At 30.6% G+C, this 21,102-nt stretch overlaps 3 protein-coding genes across 6 annotated transcripts in view; 1 reads left to right on the top strand and 2 right to left on the bottom strand.

Moving 5' to 3' along the window:
- The window catches only part of LOC130666305 (annexin B9-like), a 31,753-nt gene extending 15,342 nt beyond the window's left edge, over positions 1–16,411 (bottom strand). The window contains exon 1 of the mRNA XM_057467174.1: positions 16,402–16,411. The gene's annotated coding sequence lies outside the window, so the exon portion shown is untranslated. The remainder of the gene's footprint in view (positions 1–16,401) is intronic.
- Positions 521–18,589, top strand: LOC130666294 (palmitoyltransferase ZDHHC15B-like). 3 transcript variants are annotated; one of them, XM_057467134.1, is made up of 10 exons: positions 521–1,143; positions 1,227–1,253; positions 1,334–1,428; positions 2,171–2,291; positions 2,426–2,649; positions 2,752–2,881; positions 3,352–3,478; positions 10,596–10,679; positions 18,033–18,089; positions 18,280–18,589. In XM_057467134.1, the coding sequence occupies exons 1-10, from the start codon at positions 1,023–1,025 to the stop codon at positions 18,344–18,346; spliced, it is 1,053 nt and encodes a 350-aa protein (XP_057323117.1). In that variant the 5' UTR covers positions 521–1,022; the 3' UTR covers positions 18,347–18,589. The 3 variants fall into 3 exon arrangements, with proteins under 3 accessions (XP_057323117.1, XP_057323126.1, XP_057323137.1); XM_057467143.1 differs by lacking the exons at positions 18,033–18,089; positions 18,280–18,589 and adding an exon at positions 14,462–14,968 and having other exon boundaries at positions 522–1,143; XM_057467154.1 differs by lacking the exons at positions 10,596–10,679; positions 18,033–18,089; positions 18,280–18,589 and adding an exon at positions 14,462–14,968 and having other exon boundaries at positions 522–1,143.
- LOC130666342 (putative hydroxypyruvate isomerase) lies at positions 18,571–20,967 on the bottom strand. Of its 2 annotated transcripts, none has more exons than XM_057467233.1 (6): positions 20,780–20,967; positions 20,426–20,695; positions 20,090–20,201; positions 19,841–20,013; positions 19,205–19,324; positions 18,571–18,914 (listed from the first exon to the last, which is right to left on the bottom strand). In XM_057467233.1, the coding sequence occupies exons 2-6, from the start codon at positions 20,619–20,621 to the stop codon at positions 18,727–18,729; spliced, it is 789 nt and encodes a 262-aa protein (XP_057323216.1). In that variant the 5' UTR covers positions 20,622–20,695; positions 20,780–20,967; the 3' UTR covers positions 18,571–18,726. The 2 variants fall into 2 exon arrangements, with proteins under 2 accessions (XP_057323216.1, XP_057323208.1); XM_057467225.1 differs by having other exon boundaries at positions 20,426–20,652.
- Between the last annotated feature and the right edge of the window lie 135 nt (positions 20,968–21,102).

Here is a 21,102-nt window from a genome sequence, read left to right as displayed (position 1 = left end):
TTATACATAACAGTTTTAAGAAATTTTCTTATTAAAATTTATGGCAGGGTACTTGAATCTCTAAAACTACTTAAATACAAAATACACGGAATTTTTATAAATAACTTACAAATGTCTACAAAACTTTCTCTTAATTTTAACGAACAAAGGATTTCAAACATAAGTTCCTTTTATGGTTTTTTCGTTTATAATTTTATTTTAAACAAGCTTCGAGTGACCAGATGTTTTATTACTCTTATTTATTACTTCCGAAAAACCCAAGAATTTCCCACGATTTATTTAAATATAATTATATTTAAATAACCCGCGTAAGAGATTGTTTGTTAACTCCGCGAGGGGTCATTTCGATCGGGCAGGTGGATCGCGATGGGACATCACAGTGTAAACTCACGTTAATTTTTCGCTGTTAACTTGACATCAATTTATGGCCGTAACTTTCCGTCAAGTTGACTTAGACTATCTGGTAAAATGGCAGCTTATGTCCATTTGTATTTTCATCTATGGTCTGTTTTGGTGACTCTAGACTTCTGCCCGCCATCTTGAAATGTTTTTAAGTTTAGTAATGTATATATTTATATTCAATCGAAGTATCAATAAATTGATTTAATTAACATAATTATTTATAAATGAACTAAGTAATTAGCTTACAGTATATATAAATCATACATATATATTCTATATAAATCATAATTAATGTTACATAAATAGAAATTTTAAAAAATTAACCAATAAAGTTTAGTAGACTGTATAATTTATTTGTACATATATATAAATATATACATATACAAATATCTGTATATGTATGGAATACTTTGTATGTAAATATATTTTAAATAATAAATTTATCAAAATGTCGATGAAATTTAAGTTTTGTTGAAATACTTTTTGTAATTTTGTGTGTCGCGTACATTTGAGTGACAAAATGATGAAAGGGTGGACCTGACTTTGAATGTAATAATAAATACTGCAGTTAGTGATAATTTTACATTTATTGTAAGATAACATCTGATAATTTATTAAAAATGGGCAAACAAAATGGATCATGTTGGTGGTGCGTTAAAGCATTTAAATGGGTACCAGTTATATTTATTCTTACAATTGTGTTCTGGTCTTACTATGCATATGTAGTACAGTTATGCTACTGTGAGTATTTTTATATTTATATTTACATATATATATATTTAATGGAATACTGTAATCATTGATTTATTTTTTTTTTTTTTTAGATACTATTGACAGCTACATTCAAAAAAGTAAATATTTTAAAAACAATACTTGTATACATGAAATTTAATTATATAGATTAATTATTAATTGTTTTTTTTTTTTTCAGCTTTTTATTTGATATTTTTCCATGTATTCTTCGCCATGTTTTTATGGTCTTATTGGAAAACAGTCTTTACAGATTTAATTTCTGTTCCCGAAGTGGTAATAAGAACAATATTCATCCCTGGTTAAAAATACTGATTGAAAAGAATTAAAACCCTGGCGGTTTTGAATCACTCTGGAAACACCCTGATTCCACGGTGTATACACGGTGATGAAATGGCACAAACCCACCGTGTAACCACCCTGGATCCACCGTGTTTCCACTCCCAGGGTGTTTCCAGGGTGATTCAAAACCGCCAGGGAAGTGATGAAATTCGAATTCTTTTCAATAATTTCAATTCTTTTGTTTGTACCCAAGTAGCACAGAGTCAACTTTAAGATGTCTTAAAGATGTCTTTTAAAAGGACAAGACAAATTTTTTTTTTGTCTCAAAGTCATCTTTTTTGGTATGAATACGACATGCAAATGTTGGTTCCGGAGACAGAAACGAGTTGTGTTGTTTTTCCTGTCTTATGTCAGTTGAAAAGTCGTTTAGATGACTTATTTTACCACTATTTGTAATTTACTTTTTGTCGTCACTTGTGTTAAGTCTTTTAATTTTCGGTGACATAAATTTCTGATCGTTTTGTCAACATATCGATGCCTTATCGACAAGTCAAAAAGTAGCCTAAAAATTGGTATCTTAGAGATGTCACAAAGGCAAGTGTGCTACCTGGGTATATATAGATATACAGTTTGCAAGGAGTGGCCGCTTCTCAATTCTTTTCAATCAGTATTTTTAACCAGGGATTGTATCATCAATAATTAGTTGAAATTAATGACAATAATTTTTGTATTACAGTTCAAAGTTCCTCTATCAGAAGTGGAAAAGTTGCAACAAGCACAAAGTGAAGAAGCGCAGTGTGCAATACTCGAAAGAATCGGACAAAATTTACCGGTTACTAATCGAACAATCAGAGGAGGTAAAGTATTTACTTATGCACAAAATAGAAGCCGCGAGTTTTATTATTTTTTGTTTGACATGAAAAAAAATTTTGTTAATTATGATTTTATTAATTTAATTACTTAACGTATTTCTCTTTGTTTGTACTTTCAGCGATTCGGTTTTGTGATAAATGCCAGTTAATAAAACCCGATCGTGCCCATCATTGTAGCGTGTGCCGCGCATGCGTACTGAAGATGGATCATCATTGTCCTTGGGTTAATAATTGCGTTGCTTATCACAACTATAAATTTTTCATATTATTTTTGGGGTATGCGTTAATTTATTGTGTCTTCATTGCCAGTACGACTTTACAATATTTTATTCATTTTTGGAAGGTAATTTCATAAATAAAGTAAATATACTACTGTTATTAATTATCAATTATTATTTTTATATTAATAATTCCATGGTATAAATAAATGCTGATATATTTACAGGGTGAATTGGATGGCATGGGAAAGTTCCATATACTATTTTTATTCTTCATCGCACTGATGTTTGCAGTCAGTCTAAATTCTTTGTTCTTTTATCATTGTTACCTGATTTTACACAATAGATCAACCTTAGGTAAGTTTGGCCTATATATTTATATCTAAATATATGTATATTGGAATTAAATACTAAACAATAATTATGTTCCTGAAGATCAGAACGTTTTTCGGGCAACGAAAAAGAAAATTGGAAAGTAAAAAATCTGCTGGATGACTAGATTTCTAAAATGTTTCGCATATAGATGCTGGTATGTCAGCCGAAAATCTTAGACTACCCCCCAATCCTCCGAACGACCCCTTAAGCAGTCGCATTACATGAATCTTTTCATTTTCGTTGCGCGAAAAACGTTCCGATCTTCAGGTATATCAATAATTTCTATTCTACTGAGGAAGTTTAATTAATAATAAATAATAAATTGTGTATAAATACCGAGTCCTGATTTTCTATAGATTTCCTATAGAATTGATCAATATTACTCACTCTCTCTAGTGAATAAGAATTTATAATTTTATATTTTAAATAACAATATTCTATTATTATTATAGAGGCATTCAGACCGCCAATGTTCCGAATGGGCAAAGACAAAGATGGATTTAATATTGGAAAGTATAATAATTTCCAAGAAGTCTTTGGTGAAAATAAAAAGCTTTGGTTTCTTCCTGTATTTACAAGGTATGTTCATCACTAAAATTTTTATTTATTTATTTGATTATATATATTCGATAAATTTTTAAAATCAGAAATAATTGTCAACTTTAAAATCGTCATTATAAATAATATTTGCAAGTACATATGATATCATTTTGAGTGTTCATGGAAATGATAGATATATTTATTCTAACAAATGACAGTAAAATTAAATATAGAAGCGCTTAATATTTAAATAGAATATTAATTCTTAACATTTCATATAAATATATGAGCCGACTGCACAATACCTTTTTATAAGTATTTTTATACAATATATTAATAGCTATAGATTAATTATTAGACCATACAATTAACTATCAGAACAATTGTTTGTGGGAAAATGTTTCCCTTTTTATTAAACGTTATTTTTTATTGTCTAAATTTATCTGTAAATTAATTTAAATTAGTAATTGGAATTTGATTAATTTATTGTAATGATAGGTAGGATGTGATAGGTATTGTTTAATAAAACTCGTGGTTTGGGTATATCAAAAATGAAGAATATATTTTGACCCAAAAAATTGAGGGAAAGCGCTACGGCATAAAACCCTTTGAAGAAGTACAATGAAAAAGATTGAGAATGTTAAGATAATGAGAATGAGGGTAACTCGTTGAACAATTGACACAAATGAAATATAGAGATGTGTGTGTGTGTGTGTGTGAATGTGTACTGTGATGATAGAGAGTCCCCTGCGGGACAGTTAAATAGTACTTGGTACTAATGCGTTGGTAAAGAGTCCACTGTGGGACAGTTAAATAGTACTTGGTACTAATGCGTTGGTAAAGAGTCCACTGTGGGACAGTTAAATAGTACTTGGTACTAATGCGTATGTAAAGAGTCCACTGCGGGACAGTTAAATAGTACTTGGTACTAATGCTAGCGAATGAATGGGTGAAAGCTTTCGGTGCGCTGAGGCGAGTCTACCGATTGATCAGATCGGCGATATAAACTATCAAATTGTAATGGGATATTCCAAAGACAATATGACGCTGAATTATTATTATTATTATTATTGTTATTTTGCAACAGAGGCGATTGGTTTAACTGCAGTTAATTGAAATCTCATCAATTGGATTGATGGATGCTGTTAGCACGTGGCTATTGCACGAATGAGGTTAGATATGATATCTATATGACAACGGCTAAATGCGTTGATAATAATTGAAGCGCGAACAAATCAAATTTTAGTTTTATGTGTATTATGATTATCACGTATGTATGATAATTATTAATGCTTAATTATTGCAAGGTAATTAAGATGTAAACGAACAGATCGGTGAATTGAATGAATTTAATGTAAGATAATAATTATTAAACATTCAATATTATTTGAATCGATTATTATTTGATATTAATACGAATATTAATATTAAATATCGAATTCAATCCTATCGAATAATTAATAGAACACGATTAAGTATTTGAGATTTAATGGGTGAGACCCACGCGCAACAAGTCCCGGCGTGTTTTTACTACGACGTAATAAAACACCCGGTCTTTATTTAATTCCCGAAATATTATTGAAACTCAACGAAATAATGAATAAAATTTATGAAACCGTATTAATTAATACTTATCTCGACACGATGGCACGAATTCGTAATTGATAATCAATTAATTAACAATTATTGTTAACTTTAATATTGGCTTGGCAATGTAGCGGATAGAATGTTCACAGCGAGTGTGTACAGTATGAAGACTTGTGGTCAACTGACGAAAAGACGCGGTGACGCCGGGTCGTCGTTTCGACGGAACGGAAAAATTCAGACACCCAAACGACAGAGATATACTGAAGGCGTGAGTGCAACGAAGATGCACTGAGAAACCGACGCTATGTTTAGCGCGCGCGTTCGCGATGCGACCCGAGTTGGCGACGAGATGGTTTTTAACACCGCTAGATGGAGACCGGTTTAAATGTTTTAAATTTTAAATATTATTATGATGACAATTGTCTCCGGACTTCCGTTTTCGACGGAACACGCTCCCGCCCGCGAGATGCGAATATGAATGAGTGAGAGTAGTGTAAGTAGTGTAAATAGTGTATGAGTGTAAGTAGTGTAAATAGTGTATGAGTGTTTACAATATGTTATAATTTTAAATAATTTATGGCAATTATTATTAAGTAGTTCAAGTATTGGGTATTAATGAACAGAATCTCCGAGTGTTTCATGTGTAAATTCCTCGTGATGTTTGACCCCGACGACTCGTATGACACCGTCGCTTCCTGGATGCACCTCAGTAATGGCTCCATTTTTGACGTTTGCATTCCATGTAGATACTCGAATTGTCAGCACTTCCAGACGTTCTGGATAACCTTGGTGAGAAATCTCCAAGTAGAGGATTATCTGGTACAGAAAATAAATCAGGATCAGGTAGAGATGTAATTTTTACTGATTAGACTGTCTACAGTAGAAAGAGTTATGACATCATGTTGATCAGTAGTAAGAGTCTAGAGAGGCTTATAGTTTAAACTAATCGCGATGTCTAAGGTTGACGGAGTTATTTCCTCGAACGTTAAAGATTGAAGTCGATCACGCGTTTGAAATATATTTGAGAGAAGTCACGGTCATTTCCTATACCCGACTCAAGTAAAGTGAAGGAAATGGATCAAATTCTTATTTACCGGACTGTAAGAGAGAAAACTCGCAGAAGGTATTTCCTTCTGCTGAAGTGACAAATTCTTCAAATGATCTCGAAACATCAACAACAAAAATGGATCCTAAAGCCAATAATACGAAGAGAAATAAAAGAAAAAGAAGAAAATTTCAAAGGATCTCTCCTTCTTCAACAGAAACGAATTCGTCTGAATCCCATCAATCATCATGGGACCCCCAATATCGATCCGTAACTAGCCTATATGAAGATCGTGGAAGGAAGTATTCAATGACTTTATGGAAATTGAATCTTTACAACAATGGGATTCTACATTACAAAGTCCAAATTATGGATTACTTCCACATATCCAAAGATTATAATCGCTTCTATTTTGATGGACACAAAGAATGTAATTTTGAATGATGGAATCGTTGACAGTGTTTACAGCGCGCCTCGGATGTACACGGGGAATGATATTTGCTAAGACAATTTCTACAGAGGTTACGTTGTTTTACGAACTCCCATCGTTTAGGTACAGTTAATTTATCGAATTCTCTACATTGAAATAAATAATGCTCTGTGGCTTGACAATATTCACAATTTTTTGATGCAGTAAAAAAGACGCGATTTCCTTCAACGTTTCTCCATGCCTTGGATTCATTTGAAGAATCGATAAAAGGTCGTTTATTAATATTACTCTTGTTAGAATTAGACACGGATTTAGTGTGCATGCGCGAAATAGTTGCTTCCAAAAACTTGAACATATCGTCAACAGTAGGGGAATCGTTCGGTTTGAGAGTATCCTGCCATTTTTCAGCAATGGGATCCGGTAAAATCCTTTCGATGTGCCAAATAAAGCATTCATGATTTGGTGGGCATCTAAGAGTTTCGAGGGATGTTAAATTTTGTCGTACAGTGTTGAGTATATGTCCAAGGGTGGCTGGGTTAGCCGTTTCCGGTTTTTTGAGATTAAATATCGCCCCGATGTGTTTGCTTCTCAATACCCTCTTAAGTTCATAGGTTCCCTTAAGGATGGACCAAGCCACCTGATAATTGGCATCCGAAGCCTGTAAATGTATGATCCGTTGCGCGGCCTCTCCCTTCAGACTCGTTTTTAAATATTGAAATTTTATAATATCGGCAATATCGTCGCGTCGATCAATAATACTCTGAAACAAGTTTGAGAAAGATATCCACTCGTTGTAATCCCCGGAGAAAGTGGGTAGTTGCGGTACCGGTAGTCTTTGCAAAGTTTGTTTTTCAGTTTGAGTTGAATTCCCGAGAATTGTACTGTTCGCGAGAGGGCCGTCTTTCGCGAGATGTTCAGCAATTCCGTAATATCCATCGGATACATTTGTGAAGTGTTCTGATTCATCTGCCAGAGGTTGACCCGCGATCAATTCGTTGAAAAGCTCTTCGTATTCGCGAAATGCAACCGTGACGCGTTCGAATCGTAATCGTGCTCGCAAATCGGATATTTGTTGTTTATTTATTGAATCGACTAATTGATCAACGTAGCATGCTGCTATGTTACGTTTTCTCTCGATCGGCGGAATGATCTCGTCTCCTTCCTGGTCCGTCATTTCAATAATTAGATATTTAAAACTGGGTATTGAGATTCAAGTTATATTGATGACAATGAGATTGAAAGAAATTCGACTGCACGACTCGCGAATCACCGTAATTAGCTGATAAATTCAAATAATTTAGGCGATCCCAAGAGTCAGACAGTCCAAATCCCCAATTGATCGCGAAAAATTATAATATAATTAATTAACGTAATCGATTGACCCCGATGATCACTACAATGAAATGATCCTCAGATTAAATAATTGACGGGATCAGATTAGTCAAACGACTTAGCAATTTTAATTTTAATAGATACTCCAGTTATTTGATACTTCGAAGACTTGAGCAATTCACTGATCGCAACAATTAAATGGTCTTGCGACAAATAATTGATGTAATCCCAGAATTACACAGCTCAATCCGAAATGAGACAATAACTCAAATATAATGAAATCAAATATTAAATATACTAAAATTGAATAATTAGATATTAATAGTAAGATTCACTCGTGTATGATGAGTTGAAAAACTCAGTAAATTTATGACAAAAATTAAGTATTGTGATCCGATTGTCCTAAGAATTAAATGATATTAAATTGAAATCAAATCAAATTATAGAATCAGTGTTGAATTGAATGAATGATAAGAATGAAAAATACTGCCAATGGCAAATAAATGTTTAATAAAATTTGAACTTAGCTGGATTTCACTGCAGATGATCCTCCAGATGCGGCGGTGTCAACGGTCGGTAATATATGAATGACGTTTTGAATCAAATTGTATCCACACTTGTTATTGATATTTATTTGAATATATTTTCTCTGAATATATTTTAATTGTCCAATCGAGTTACCTCACAGGAGGCACCAAAATGTTTTGTGGGAAAATGTTTCCCTTTTTATTAAACGTTATTTTTTATTGTCTAAATTTATCTGTAAATTAATTTAAATTAGTAATTGGAATTTGATTAATTTATTGTAATGATAGGTAGGATGTGATAGGTATTGTTTAATAAAACTCGTGGTTTGGGTATATCAAAAATGAAGAATATATTTTGACCCAAAAAATTGAGGGAAAGCGCTACGGCATAAAACCCTTTGAAGAAGTACAATGAAAAAGATTGAGAATGTTAAGATAATGAGAATGAGGGTAACTCGTTGAACAATTGACACAAATGAAATATAGAGATGTGTGTGTGTGTGTGTGTGAATGTGTACTGTGATGATAGAGAGTCCCCTGCGGGACAGTTAAATAGTACTTGGTACTAATGCGTTGGTAAAGAGTCCACTGTGGGACAGTTAAATAGTACTTGGTACTAATGCGTTGGTAAAGAGTCCACTGTGGGACAGTTAAATAGTACTTGGTACTAATGCGTATGTAAAGAGTCCACTGCGGGACAGTTAAATAGTACTTGGTACTAATGCTAGCGAATGAATGGGTGAAAGCTTTCGGTGCGCTGAGGCGAGTCTACCGATTGATCAGATCGGCGATATAAACTATCAAATTGTAATGGGATATTCCAAAGACAATATGACGCTGAATTATTATTATTATTATTATTGTTATTTTGCAACAGAGGCGATTGGTTTAACTGCAGTTAATTGAAATCTCATCAATTGGATTGATGGATGCTGTTAGCACGTGGCTATTGCACGAATGAGGTTAGATATGATATCTATATGACAACGGCTAAATGCGTTGATAATAATTGAAGCGCGAACAAATCAAATTTTAGTTTTATGTGTATTATGATTATCACGTATGTATGATAATTATTAATGCTTAATTATTGCAAGGTAATTAAGATGTAAACGAACAGATCGGTGAATTGAATGAATTTAATGTAAGATAATAATTATTAAACATTCAATATTATTTGAATCGATTATTATTTGATATTAATACGAATATTAATATTAAATATCGAATTCAATCCTATCGAATAATTAATAGAACACGATTAAGTATTTGAGATTTAATGGGTGAGACCCACGCGCAACAAGTCCCGGCGTGTTTTTACTACGACGTAATAAAACACCCGGTCTTTATTTAATTCCCGAAATATTATTGAAACTCAACGAAATAATGAATAAAATTTATGAAACCGTATTAATTAATACTTATCTCGACACGATGGCACGAATTCGTAATTGATAATCAATTAATTAACAATTATTGTTAACTTTAATATTGGCTTGGCAATGTAGCGGATAGAATGTTCACAGCGAGTGTGTACAGTATGAAGACTTGTGGTCAACTGACGAAAAGACGCGGTGACGCCGGGTCGTCGTTTCGACGGAACGGAAAAATTCAGACACCCAAACGACAGAGATATACTGAAGGCGTGAGTGCAACGAAGATGCACTGAGAAACCGACGCTATGTTTAGCGCGCGCGTTCGCGATGCGACCCGAGTTGGCGACGAGATGGTTTTTAACACCGCTAGATGGAGACCGGTTTAAATGTTTTAAATTTTAAATATTATTATGATGACAATTGTCTCCGGACTTCCGTTTTCGACGGAACAACAATAATTTATTTATTTACTTGATTTTCATTCCTACATTATTGGTGTCTACTCTATTTTATATTCTAACTGTAGAAATTTGATTTTCAAAAAAAAATAAGTTACTTATTACAATAATTTTTCGGGCTATAAGTGAATAGTTTGGACCAGAGGCAGTATCCAAAAAAATTCGTTCAAAATGCGATGTTCATAAAAAGACAACTCGTTAGGTTGTCAACAGAACACCGTAACGAGAAACATAACTATTAAATTTATCTGTGTTTTTTTTTTAATTACCTCTACATGAAAAAATAAGAACACTATTGTAATATCCCATAAAAAATTTTTTATAATTACATTTTGAATTGAACAAACATTTAAAATAAAATAAAAGTAGATAAGAAAAAATTTTCGAAATATAAATTCTAGTCTTGGAAATGGAGTGGTCTATCCAGTACGCGCACAACATCAAGTTCCGAATACTTACAACTCAATGGGCAGTACGCAAAACAGGTTAGCATAATTTATAAATTTAAAAAATAACTCGTGCTTTTTGGTTTCATGGTTCATTTTTGTTTTTTCTTCTGTTTGTGAACTTTAACCAAAATTTTTTATTTTTAATAAATATATACTCGAAAGTTAATTAATAATCATTACAAACTTCTTCAGTATTAACTAGTATTCCATTACTTACAAATATACAAAAAAATTTAGTTAATTTTCTGGTTGACTTTTAAAGATTAGGGTTATCAAGATAAAAATTAAATATTTAACATAAATTTAAAAATTATGCTAGCATTGTGCTTAATTTACTTAAAAGTACACGGAAAAAAAATATTTTTCCTCCCCCGACGGTTTTGAATCACCCTGGAAACACCCTGGAATCACGGTGGTTACACGGTGGGTTTTTTTTCATTTTATCACCGTGATTCCACGGTGGTTACACGGTGTATCCACCCTGATTCCACGTACACCGTGTAATCACCGTGGATACACCGTGGAATCATGGTGGGTACACACCGTGATTCCACTGTGTTTCCACTCCCAGGGTGTTTCCAGAGTGATTCAAAACCGCCAGGGTCGAACTATCTGAAGTATAGCGACTCGTAGATCGTAACCACAACAATACGTATACTTATGATAACGACACCGTATTGTTACTGTAACTATCTATCGTATAGCTGCGAGACCTACACGACTTTTTATAGTCGCCAGCTCACATGACGGTGTCTAACCTGACATTTATTTTCGCGCCAAGTGCGATAAGTTTAATTGCTGCTAGACGTTTAATTAAAAAAATCAATTTTAAAAAAAACTAGTCAAATTTAGAGATAAATTATATATACATGTATAATAACCTCCAAAATTAAAAGACATATTGAATTTTATATATAATCTTTATGTAGACTATAACTAGTAAATAAGTTTTATAAATTATTTTTGTTTTATAAAAATTATTTATTTATTAACAATAAACATTATAAAATATGTCATATAATTTGAAACACGCAGGACTACAGAAAGGTCTCACAGCAATACGTATAGTTCTCATAACGATACCGTGTTGTTCTCAGAGCCATCTGACGTATTGTTGTCATAACGATATAGTAGATCGTTACAGAAACAATCTAGTGTATAGGTTATGCGCATTGTTTCTATAACTATACTATATACTTCTGAACGCTATATTTTTTCCGTGTAATCTATATATAGTGGAATATTTATGCATGGGCATGATCACTCTTTTTAAACAATATCACATTATTTTTTAGTGCTAATTTTCATAACTGCTTTGCGTGCTTTTGAAACAATAACTATCCTTTTATCAAACAAACATTCTTTGGTACTTAACTTACCTGTCAATATTGTAATATATTTATTATATATTACGAACGATTAGTAATTTAATTGCAAGAATAGAAACCTGAAGTAACTCAAATAGAAAACTATAAAAAACCTTAAATTCCTATAGTTGCAGCGAATCAAGTCCTACACGACATCATACTGATTTAAATAGAGAAGTCTAATCATCAACAAGAACTTAGTTTTGTTTTTCCAAATACTGTAGATGGCTCTATTTAATTATTAGTCTTTTAAATTCTAAATCTCTATACGTATTTATTTATTTATCTTCTAACTGGCAGAATGTAAAGAAAAATTCCATTTATGTAGAAAATATCCATTACGATTTCCGATGCATGTGTGTATTAATTATTATTATCCTAAAAAAACACAGGATAAGGTAATTTTTCATACGACTTATGTATAAGAATAAATATCTTTGCGCTTATGGTCATTATTCGATAGGTATTGTGCATCTGGTTCTCTATTATATTATAGAATCTAATGAATAAAATATTTCGTATTTTATTTGTCTATTTTTTTTTTCAACTGTATTACCATCATATGAATTTACATAAATAATTTAGTATGTAAATTTAGTACATGAATTTTATGAGCACGATATTTTTAAAATTGTATTAATAAGTAAAGTATTTATAAATTTAATTAAAAACACAATATTATTTATGGGAATTAATAATATATTATATATTGTACATCTCAAGCGTGAAAAAAAAATAGTATACACACCTCATCTGCACCGAAAGTTTAAATTCCCGTCTTGTTAGAGGGAAGAAAATCGTTCTTTTCTCTAATGAGAAAAATGATAAAAATTAGCGCATGCGCCATTCTTCCCACAAACAGACGCAAAAGTTTAACTTTTAAATACAGGTCTGGTGAAATAGTATATTACACACCTAGGGAAGAAAGTGAGTAGTTTCATGAGACAAAAGAACGAGTTTCTTCCCTCTAAATAGGGAGGAATTTAAACTTTCAGTGCAGGAATAGTAAAAATTATCATTAATATTTAGAAGTTTACAATAAAAAAATGCGATTCTAAAAAGAATAAAATGAAATCAGAGACTAATTGAGCGGGAAGAAACTAATAACTTTTCTCTAAGGAAAAAACTGATGAGTATAGCCAGGATTTTCGCGTTAATTTAAAAATAATTAATAATTAGTGGTGTGAAATTTTTGATATTACGAGGAAAATATTGGTCTTATGAAAAAAATTTTCAAATAAAAGTTGTAGGAAATTTACTTTTCTAAAAAAAATGTTTATTATAATTTTTCTTTAGAACTAATAGGAGAGCCGTAATTTGAAAATTAAGATTTTCATAATTAAAAAAATTTTGAATCGTTGATTATGAATCTTAATGTTTGAATTACGGCGAAAATACTAATCGTATAAGAAAATTATAAGAGACATTTTTTTAATAAAATTAAATTTCTTACAACTTTTGTTTGAAAACTTTTTTCATGAGACCAATATTTCTCCCGTAATATCAAAAATTTGAACTATTGATTTCAAAAATTGGGCAAAAATCTTGTCCCTACTGATGAGTTTTTGCCCGCGAAATCGCATTGGTTTGAAATTGGCCTGTTTCGACTGGCGGAATTCACAGTTTTAATGCAAGTGATATGGAAAGTTACTGTTCGATTATAATTTAGTACTTGATCACTTCGTGTATTTGTACAGATCGTTATGCCTTGGGAATTTTTTTGTATCTTCTTGAATAATGACACTTGAATTTTAATTTTAATAAAGTTTCACTTATTTATTGAGATATAACACAGAAAACTTCACTTTAAGTGTATTACAAATTTAATAACAGTAAATTGATTTGAATGTCTTACAACTATGATATAAATATTTTTAATTATAAAAACTAAGGAATGATTCTTCTATTCTATTTAAATCAAAGTTATTCATAATTAATAATTCTGTAATTATTCTTAATTCTTTCGGTCCTTCTTTCTGACTAACAACCGGCAGTCAGCGATTGCAGATGATGCTACAACTGATATTATTATGCTCTGAAAAAAGTTAAACAATAAGTAGTCATGCGACCGATAGCGAACGTAAGAACATAACTGTCAGCACTTTTGGAAGTGACCGCGAAAATAATATACGGAGGCATAACAAGATATATTTAGTCAAATTTAGTAAATATAGATATACAAATACATGAGTGATTGGGTACTAGTTCCCTGATCATGTATTAGTTTCCTGATCGGGTAACTAATACACGAAGATTTATCTACAAATATGAAAATTTTTTACTTTTGTAATCTAAAGTATAGTTTTAAAAAATATAAGCAATTAATATCGTGCACATAAAATTTATCAACTAAATTTTTCGAACGGTAAAATGCTGATTTCAAAAATAAAACTCGACAATTGTAATTAGAAAAATATTTGAAAAATCGGTTTTGAATATTCGGGATTACAGTTTCGGTGATGGAATCAGCTTCCCTGAGAGGACTTACGATGAAGATACTCACAATCTACTTGGTGATAATGGGCCTTAAAAATGATTTAATGAATAAATACTGGAACAAGGATGTAATGAAAATACTTATATATATTTTTCTCTCTCCTTTTATCTTTATCTTCAAGTCTTACATGCTCAGGTATTTTAATAGATTTATTGCCATTTATTGAATAAAGAAACCTCGTCGTTCATAATTATTCCATTGTTGTAGAAAAAACTTCAGATTTTATACAATAGATATTTTAAATTGAAGATTTAAAAACAAAATTATATAGTGTAGATATTTATAATTTTACTAGTTATTTATGGTTGTAAAATTGAGTAGTGTAAATTTTCGCGCTTATTCATGTCAGTATTTCCATCTCAATTCGCTTAATTTATTAATTATTCATTAATTTTACGGTCGTTAATTAATTAAGACAATAAAACAAATGGAGTCACGTAACTTTTAACAGTTGATGATAATGATGATAAAATAAAAAAGCAAAATTATGACACAGGAAAAATACCTTTCTTATATATAAGTAAAAAATATATATATAATTAACAAGTTGATGAAAATCGTCTGTGTAAAAAAATTTAATGAAACAAAAAATAATCAAAACTGATAAGAAAATAATACATTCCATTATACATAAGTAATTATACACAGAAAAAAATAATTTCTTGGTGCAAAAAATTTTTACTCGCCCCAAGAAAATTTTTTCTTGTCCCAAGAAATTTTTTGAAGTACGAATTGAAAACAAAAGTTTTCTTATAGGACAGGAAAAAATTTTCTTGAGGCACAAAAAGAATTTCTTGATGCAAGAAATTTTTACTCAACCCAAGAAAATTTTTATTTGCCCTAAGAATTTTTCAAATCGAATCGAAAACGAAAATTTTCTTGGAGCGAGAAAAATTTTTTGATGCAAGAAACTTTTACTCGCCCCAAGAAAATTTTTTCTTGTCACAAGAAATTTTTTGAAGTATGAATTGAAAACAAAAGTTTTCTTATAGGACAGGAAAAAATTTTCTTGAGGCACAAAAAGAATTTCTTGATGCAAGAAATTTTTACTCAACCCAAGAAAATTTTTATTTGCCCTAAGAATTTTTCAAATCGAATCGAAAACGAAAATTTTCTTGGAGCGAGAAAAATTTTTTGATGCAAGAAACTTTTACTCGCCCCAAGAAAATTTTTTCTTGTCACAAGAAATTTTTTGAAGTGAGAACTGAAAACAAAAATTTTCTTGAGCCAAGAAATTCTATTTTTCTGTGTATATTTTGTGGCAAAGAGAAAAACTAAAAAATTGTAAGCCAGCTTAACTCTTGTTTGCAATGGCATTTAATCCCGAATAACACGCTGTACTTTTAATAACCACCTACATCGATGCTTAAAGTATTAATATTTGCAAAGCTAATCGATATGGGTTTATTGAAAACAAACTTATGGAAAATCCTTGACGTGTGTCCGAATCAGTCTTAATTATTCTGAAATTCGCTCGTTCCGACAAACCGGACGGTCATTTAAATTTGAAATTTAGATGCAAGTTCTGTAAAAATAAATTTATCGTTATATTTATTAATTGATGTAAATAGTGTAAGTAAATAACATTACAATTTCATGTATATTTACATATCGAACCTGATATAAATAAATATATCATAAAGTACTGAAGCATTTTTATTGAAATTTATGTTTATGATTTAAATTTCAAAAATTTTTTAAATCCAACGGTATAAAATTCCTCAATGTTAAGTACTTTGAAGACTAAAGCTAACAAGTTTATTAAATATTAATACACTAATGCAAAAAATTAAAGGAGCAGAAAAATTTTATAAATTTTTTAGTGATTTTTGGAAGGCTGTAACTTGGTGAGAAAAAATCGTATCGAAAATTTAAAAAAAGCATTTTATAGCTTGAAATCTCTAGTTTAGGTGTATTTTTTTCAAAATTTTTTAAAAGCTCCAATTAATGCGCAAACATGAGAAATACCGCGAGCCAAAAAATTTCTAAATTTTTTTTTTTTTTCCGAAGAGCCCACGGACCGCGGAAAAATTCTTTCAACTAAACGAATGCATACATCGTTTAGCAAATTTATTTAGCTTCAATTTGGTTTTTTTTTTAACCTCGTAGGACGATTTGTCGCAGAGATATCAGCCTTCAAACAGAAAATGATCCTTTTGGCTTTGATCTTCGATATTTCAGGTACCAATGATCGCACAGAAAGTTGAAGGGTGGCGTTGAAAACTTGAATAAATCCTCTACAAGACCCTGTCATCATTTTTTGAAAAAAAAAATTTTTTTATTTTTAACATCCATTAGAAGAAAGTACAAAAAAATGACTTTTTTTGGTTTTTTAGTAAATCAACCGCTACTCTGCAAATATCGATAAAAAAAATAATGTTGCCAGGGACTTTTTTAGCTTAATGTACCCCCAAGACCCCTGTAAATTTTTAAATTGATCTATCGAACCGTTTTTTGGGAATCATCAATCAAAGTTTAGCTAAACAATTAAAGGAGCACGTTTTGTTCCTTTAATTGTGTAATCATAATCAAAATGAAAAAATTTTTTTTTTTCGACTTTTCTCAAATTTTTGCGTCGGTAACTCAGCAAATGCAAGGAAATGACAAAAAAAAATAAAAAATTTCCAAAAAATGTCAAAAAAAAAATTTAGAACACAAAAAACAAGTTTCAATTTTTTTTTTTCTTCGATTTTTTTTGACATTTTTTGGAAATTTTTTATTTTTTTTTGTCATTTCCTTGCATTTGCTGAGTTACCGACGCAAAAATTTGAGAAAAGTCGAAAAAAAAAAATTTTTTCATTTTGATTATGATTACACAATTAAAGGAACAAAACTTGCTCCTTTAATTGTTTAGCTAAACTTTGATTGATGATTCCCAAAAAACGGTTCGATAGATCAATTTAAAAATTTACAGGGGTCTTGGGGGTACATTAAGCTAAAAAAGTCCCTGGCAACATTATTTTTTTTATCGATATTTGCAGAGTAGCGGTTGATTTACTAAAAAACCAAAAAAAATTTATAAAATTTTTCTGCTCCTTTAATTTTTTGCATTAGTGTATTTTGTATGTTGGTTTTTTTTTTTTATTTACGACTTGAATCCTGACGGATCCGAATTACGGTAATTTGTCGTAATTTACGGTAAATTACGGTATTCTATGACAAAATTACGGTATTTTACAGCAACGGCGCGGTATTTTTACCGCAAATTTGGGGTAAAAGAACAGTAATTTACCGTAAAATTGCGGCAAGCCTGCGGTATTATACCGTAAAATAAAGTATCGCACTGTAAAAACTGTAAAAATAAAAAAGTATACAGCGCTTACGGTAAAAAAGAGCCGTAAATTATGGAAAATTGCCGCATTGTACCGTAATCTGGCGTAAAATGTCGTAAATTACCGCAAGATGGGGAAATTGACCGAATAATTACCCAACTTTGCGGTAAATTACTGGGGGTAGTTTACGGTAATTTACCGTAATTTGAATCCGTCAGGACAATGAGCACTTCTACGTATCTTTTTATCTTAGGTGTGACCTTGAGATGAGTTTGGTAGAAGAAGCAACTATTCTTGCATTTGGTGCTGGGTAACTAATTATTGTTATATTTTTTTTTAACGTTTATTTATTATTTTATTAGCAATAAAAAAAAAATATCCTTATTCTTCTATAAAATACTCACTTTTTATTATTTCACTAATAACGAACTATAAAATATAAAAAGTAACAATGATTTATAAAATTGATTGTAATTTACTAATTATTTAAAATTTTTTAGTACTGCTGTTGTAGGACCTTTAGTGGAAGCCAGCCAACCTTTGGTGAATTCGATCGAAATAGTTTGAAATTCATTTTAAATATTCAGCAATAAAAATATCAAATTTTTTTTCTGTGTATCATAATGAAAATTTCCTATAGCAGATAATCAATTTATATTTCTTAAGTTAAGACGTTATTTAACAGTACGATTATTATTAATTTTATTTGTAAAAGTTTTTTTTTAATTGAACAAATTAATTCTTAATTTGTTTTTTTTTTTTTTTACTTTCTATAGAAAATTTACTGCCATTTCATTATTTCCAATTAATCAAAAATGTATAAATTAAAAAAAACAACTGAAATGATTTTTTTAATTGTTATTTGTATTAGATTATTTAATTCTCATAAAAAGTTATAATTTTATAAAATATTTATTGATAAAATAAAACGTTTTTTTTTTTTTTTTTTATAAATTTTCACCAAAATTTTTAACCCACTTCAATCCTTCCATTGTTGTTGTCTTGGGTTTGTATTCTAAACCAATGTGACCATTGTACCCAATTTCTTTTATTAATGAAAAAATATATTTATAATCTAACTCCCCCATCGTATCGGGCTCATTCCTATTGGGAACTTGTGCAATTTGTATGTGTCCTAGAAAATTAAATATTAATAAATGGTTCCATGACAACTGATCCCAGATAACTGATTCCCGACAAGTGATCACAAGTGATCGGAAATATATGTGAGTACATATTATATGCGATCGGTGGGATCTATTATCAGTTGGACCAGTTGTCATTGGGATCAGTTGTCGGTGTGATCAATTTGTAGGGATCATTTGTCGTTGTATCAAATTACTGGGATCAGGTGACTGTACACCTTAATAAATGTACTTTGTTCCTTATAATATATTTTAGAATCATATTTAAATAATTAATTACCAATATACTGCAAATTGTCTTTCATAAAATTTGTAATATTTCCTTGGATGTGTTGCAGATGAAAAATATCACACATTAATTTTAAATGTGGGCTATTAATTTTCTTTACAATTTCAATACCTAATTTAGAATAAGTAGCGAATTAATAAATTGATTTAAAAAATGGATGAAAATTTTATTACAAAAAAATGATAAATAAATTTGTTTATTTTTGCGTGTCTTGCTACGACTTGTGTGAGGAATTTGCACTTGTCTAAGTATATTTCGTCAAAGTATGGGGCTAAAATAAGTTCTACTGTTTACATACCATATATAAGTATAATTTCTGATCAAATTCTGTTGAAGTGAATCAAATTTCTCAATCAGGGAGACAACATAAGTTCTTAAAATGAGCTTGTGGAAATTGTTACAAGGGAATTTTACGGTAAATTATCACAAATTGTGGTTTTATATCGATTTACGGTAAATGCCTACTGTAAGATAGGTATCCTATCCAAAAGCTCCCATAGAATCCACTCAAATGGATCAAAAACTGCATATTAACCGAAATAAGTCTACTCAGGGTAAATTTACCGTGAATAGGATCCGCCAGGAAAATAATTTTACTACCAAATAATTTGCGTATGACTAAATTACCTTTATCAAAACAGTTCAAATAATAATTTGAACGCGCGTATTTATTGATAGGCTCAATGATACCAATAATTCCTTCTTCTTTAAATTTTTCAACTGCAAAACGTAAATTTGACTCGTAGACTGTATCGTTTTCTGCCGTAGGGTTTTCAACGATTCCTGCCATCACATGAATTCTAAATTACATACCAAAAAATTTTAAACTGTAAAATAAGACTTTTTTTTTATAACTAAAAATAGATCGGTATTAACTTTTTGCAATTTAATGCCTTAGCATAATCGATAGTAAGTTCAATACTATTTTTAAATTTCGCTTCATCACCAGGAATAGCAGCGAAACCCATTTCACCTTTAGTGACATCTCCTAGAATATTTATTCAAATATTATTTTTTGTCCCCACATAGAAAAATATAATTTAGTATCCTGGTGGAAATTTTTCAGACTTTTCTCTGGAAAAATCTTTAGAACTTGAGAACTGAGAATTTTCTCTGAACTGAGTTTTTCAGAGAAAATTCCGAAAAATTTCCACCAGGGTAATAAATTTTATTCGCACAATGATCATATTTTTAATAGTTATGAAAATTTACCAGTAAAAACATTTATCAGGACTTGCTCAATATCTGCATTTCTTTTTGCATTTTGAACCTGCTGAACAGTGTAACCAAAAGGAAATCCACTTTCCACTGCATGAAACCCAGCTTCCTTGGCTAATTGGTAACGGCTAAGTAAATTAGGGCACTCAGTAAACATAAAGCTGAGGTTAGCTGCGAATTTTAGTGCCATTTTTACAAATGAATTGTCCGTACAGAAATTCCTAGAGAAAAGGAATCGAAGCTTATAATTCACTAATCGTATCACTGTGATAAAAATATATGAAGTTATACAATATTTGTTATCTTATTTTATTTTCAATAGATAACAGCAATAATTTATCAATTAACCTTCAAAGTTTTATTATTTCCCAATAAAAGCGAATGACAGCAGATTTTTTCTAAAATAAATTTAAAAGCAATAGGAAAAAAATTCAAATCACAGTATTCGATATATTATAAGGTATTTCGTAAATTAATTATCTGAAAATATTTGCTAAGATTGAGGCGACCGCTAACGTAAATGCAAATGGAAAAAACGCTACTGATTTACCAACTCGGTCATTAATTTCAATCACATGGAAAATAGAGTTTAAAAAATTCAAATTTGAAAGCTCCTGAATGTACGGCAGACTCAAGAATTTTCTGAAGCATAAGATGTAGAAAATCAAAAA

The sequence above is a fragment of the Microplitis mediator genome, chromosome 1 (assembly GCF_029852145.1).
Source record: "Microplitis mediator isolate UGA2020A chromosome 1, iyMicMedi2.1, whole genome shotgun sequence".
Classification (NCBI taxonomy): domain Eukaryota; kingdom Metazoa; phylum Arthropoda; class Insecta; order Hymenoptera; family Braconidae; genus Microplitis; species Microplitis mediator.
The sequence above is the reverse complement of the archived record's forward strand: the minus strand, read 5'-3'. Positions and strand labels throughout refer to the sequence as shown.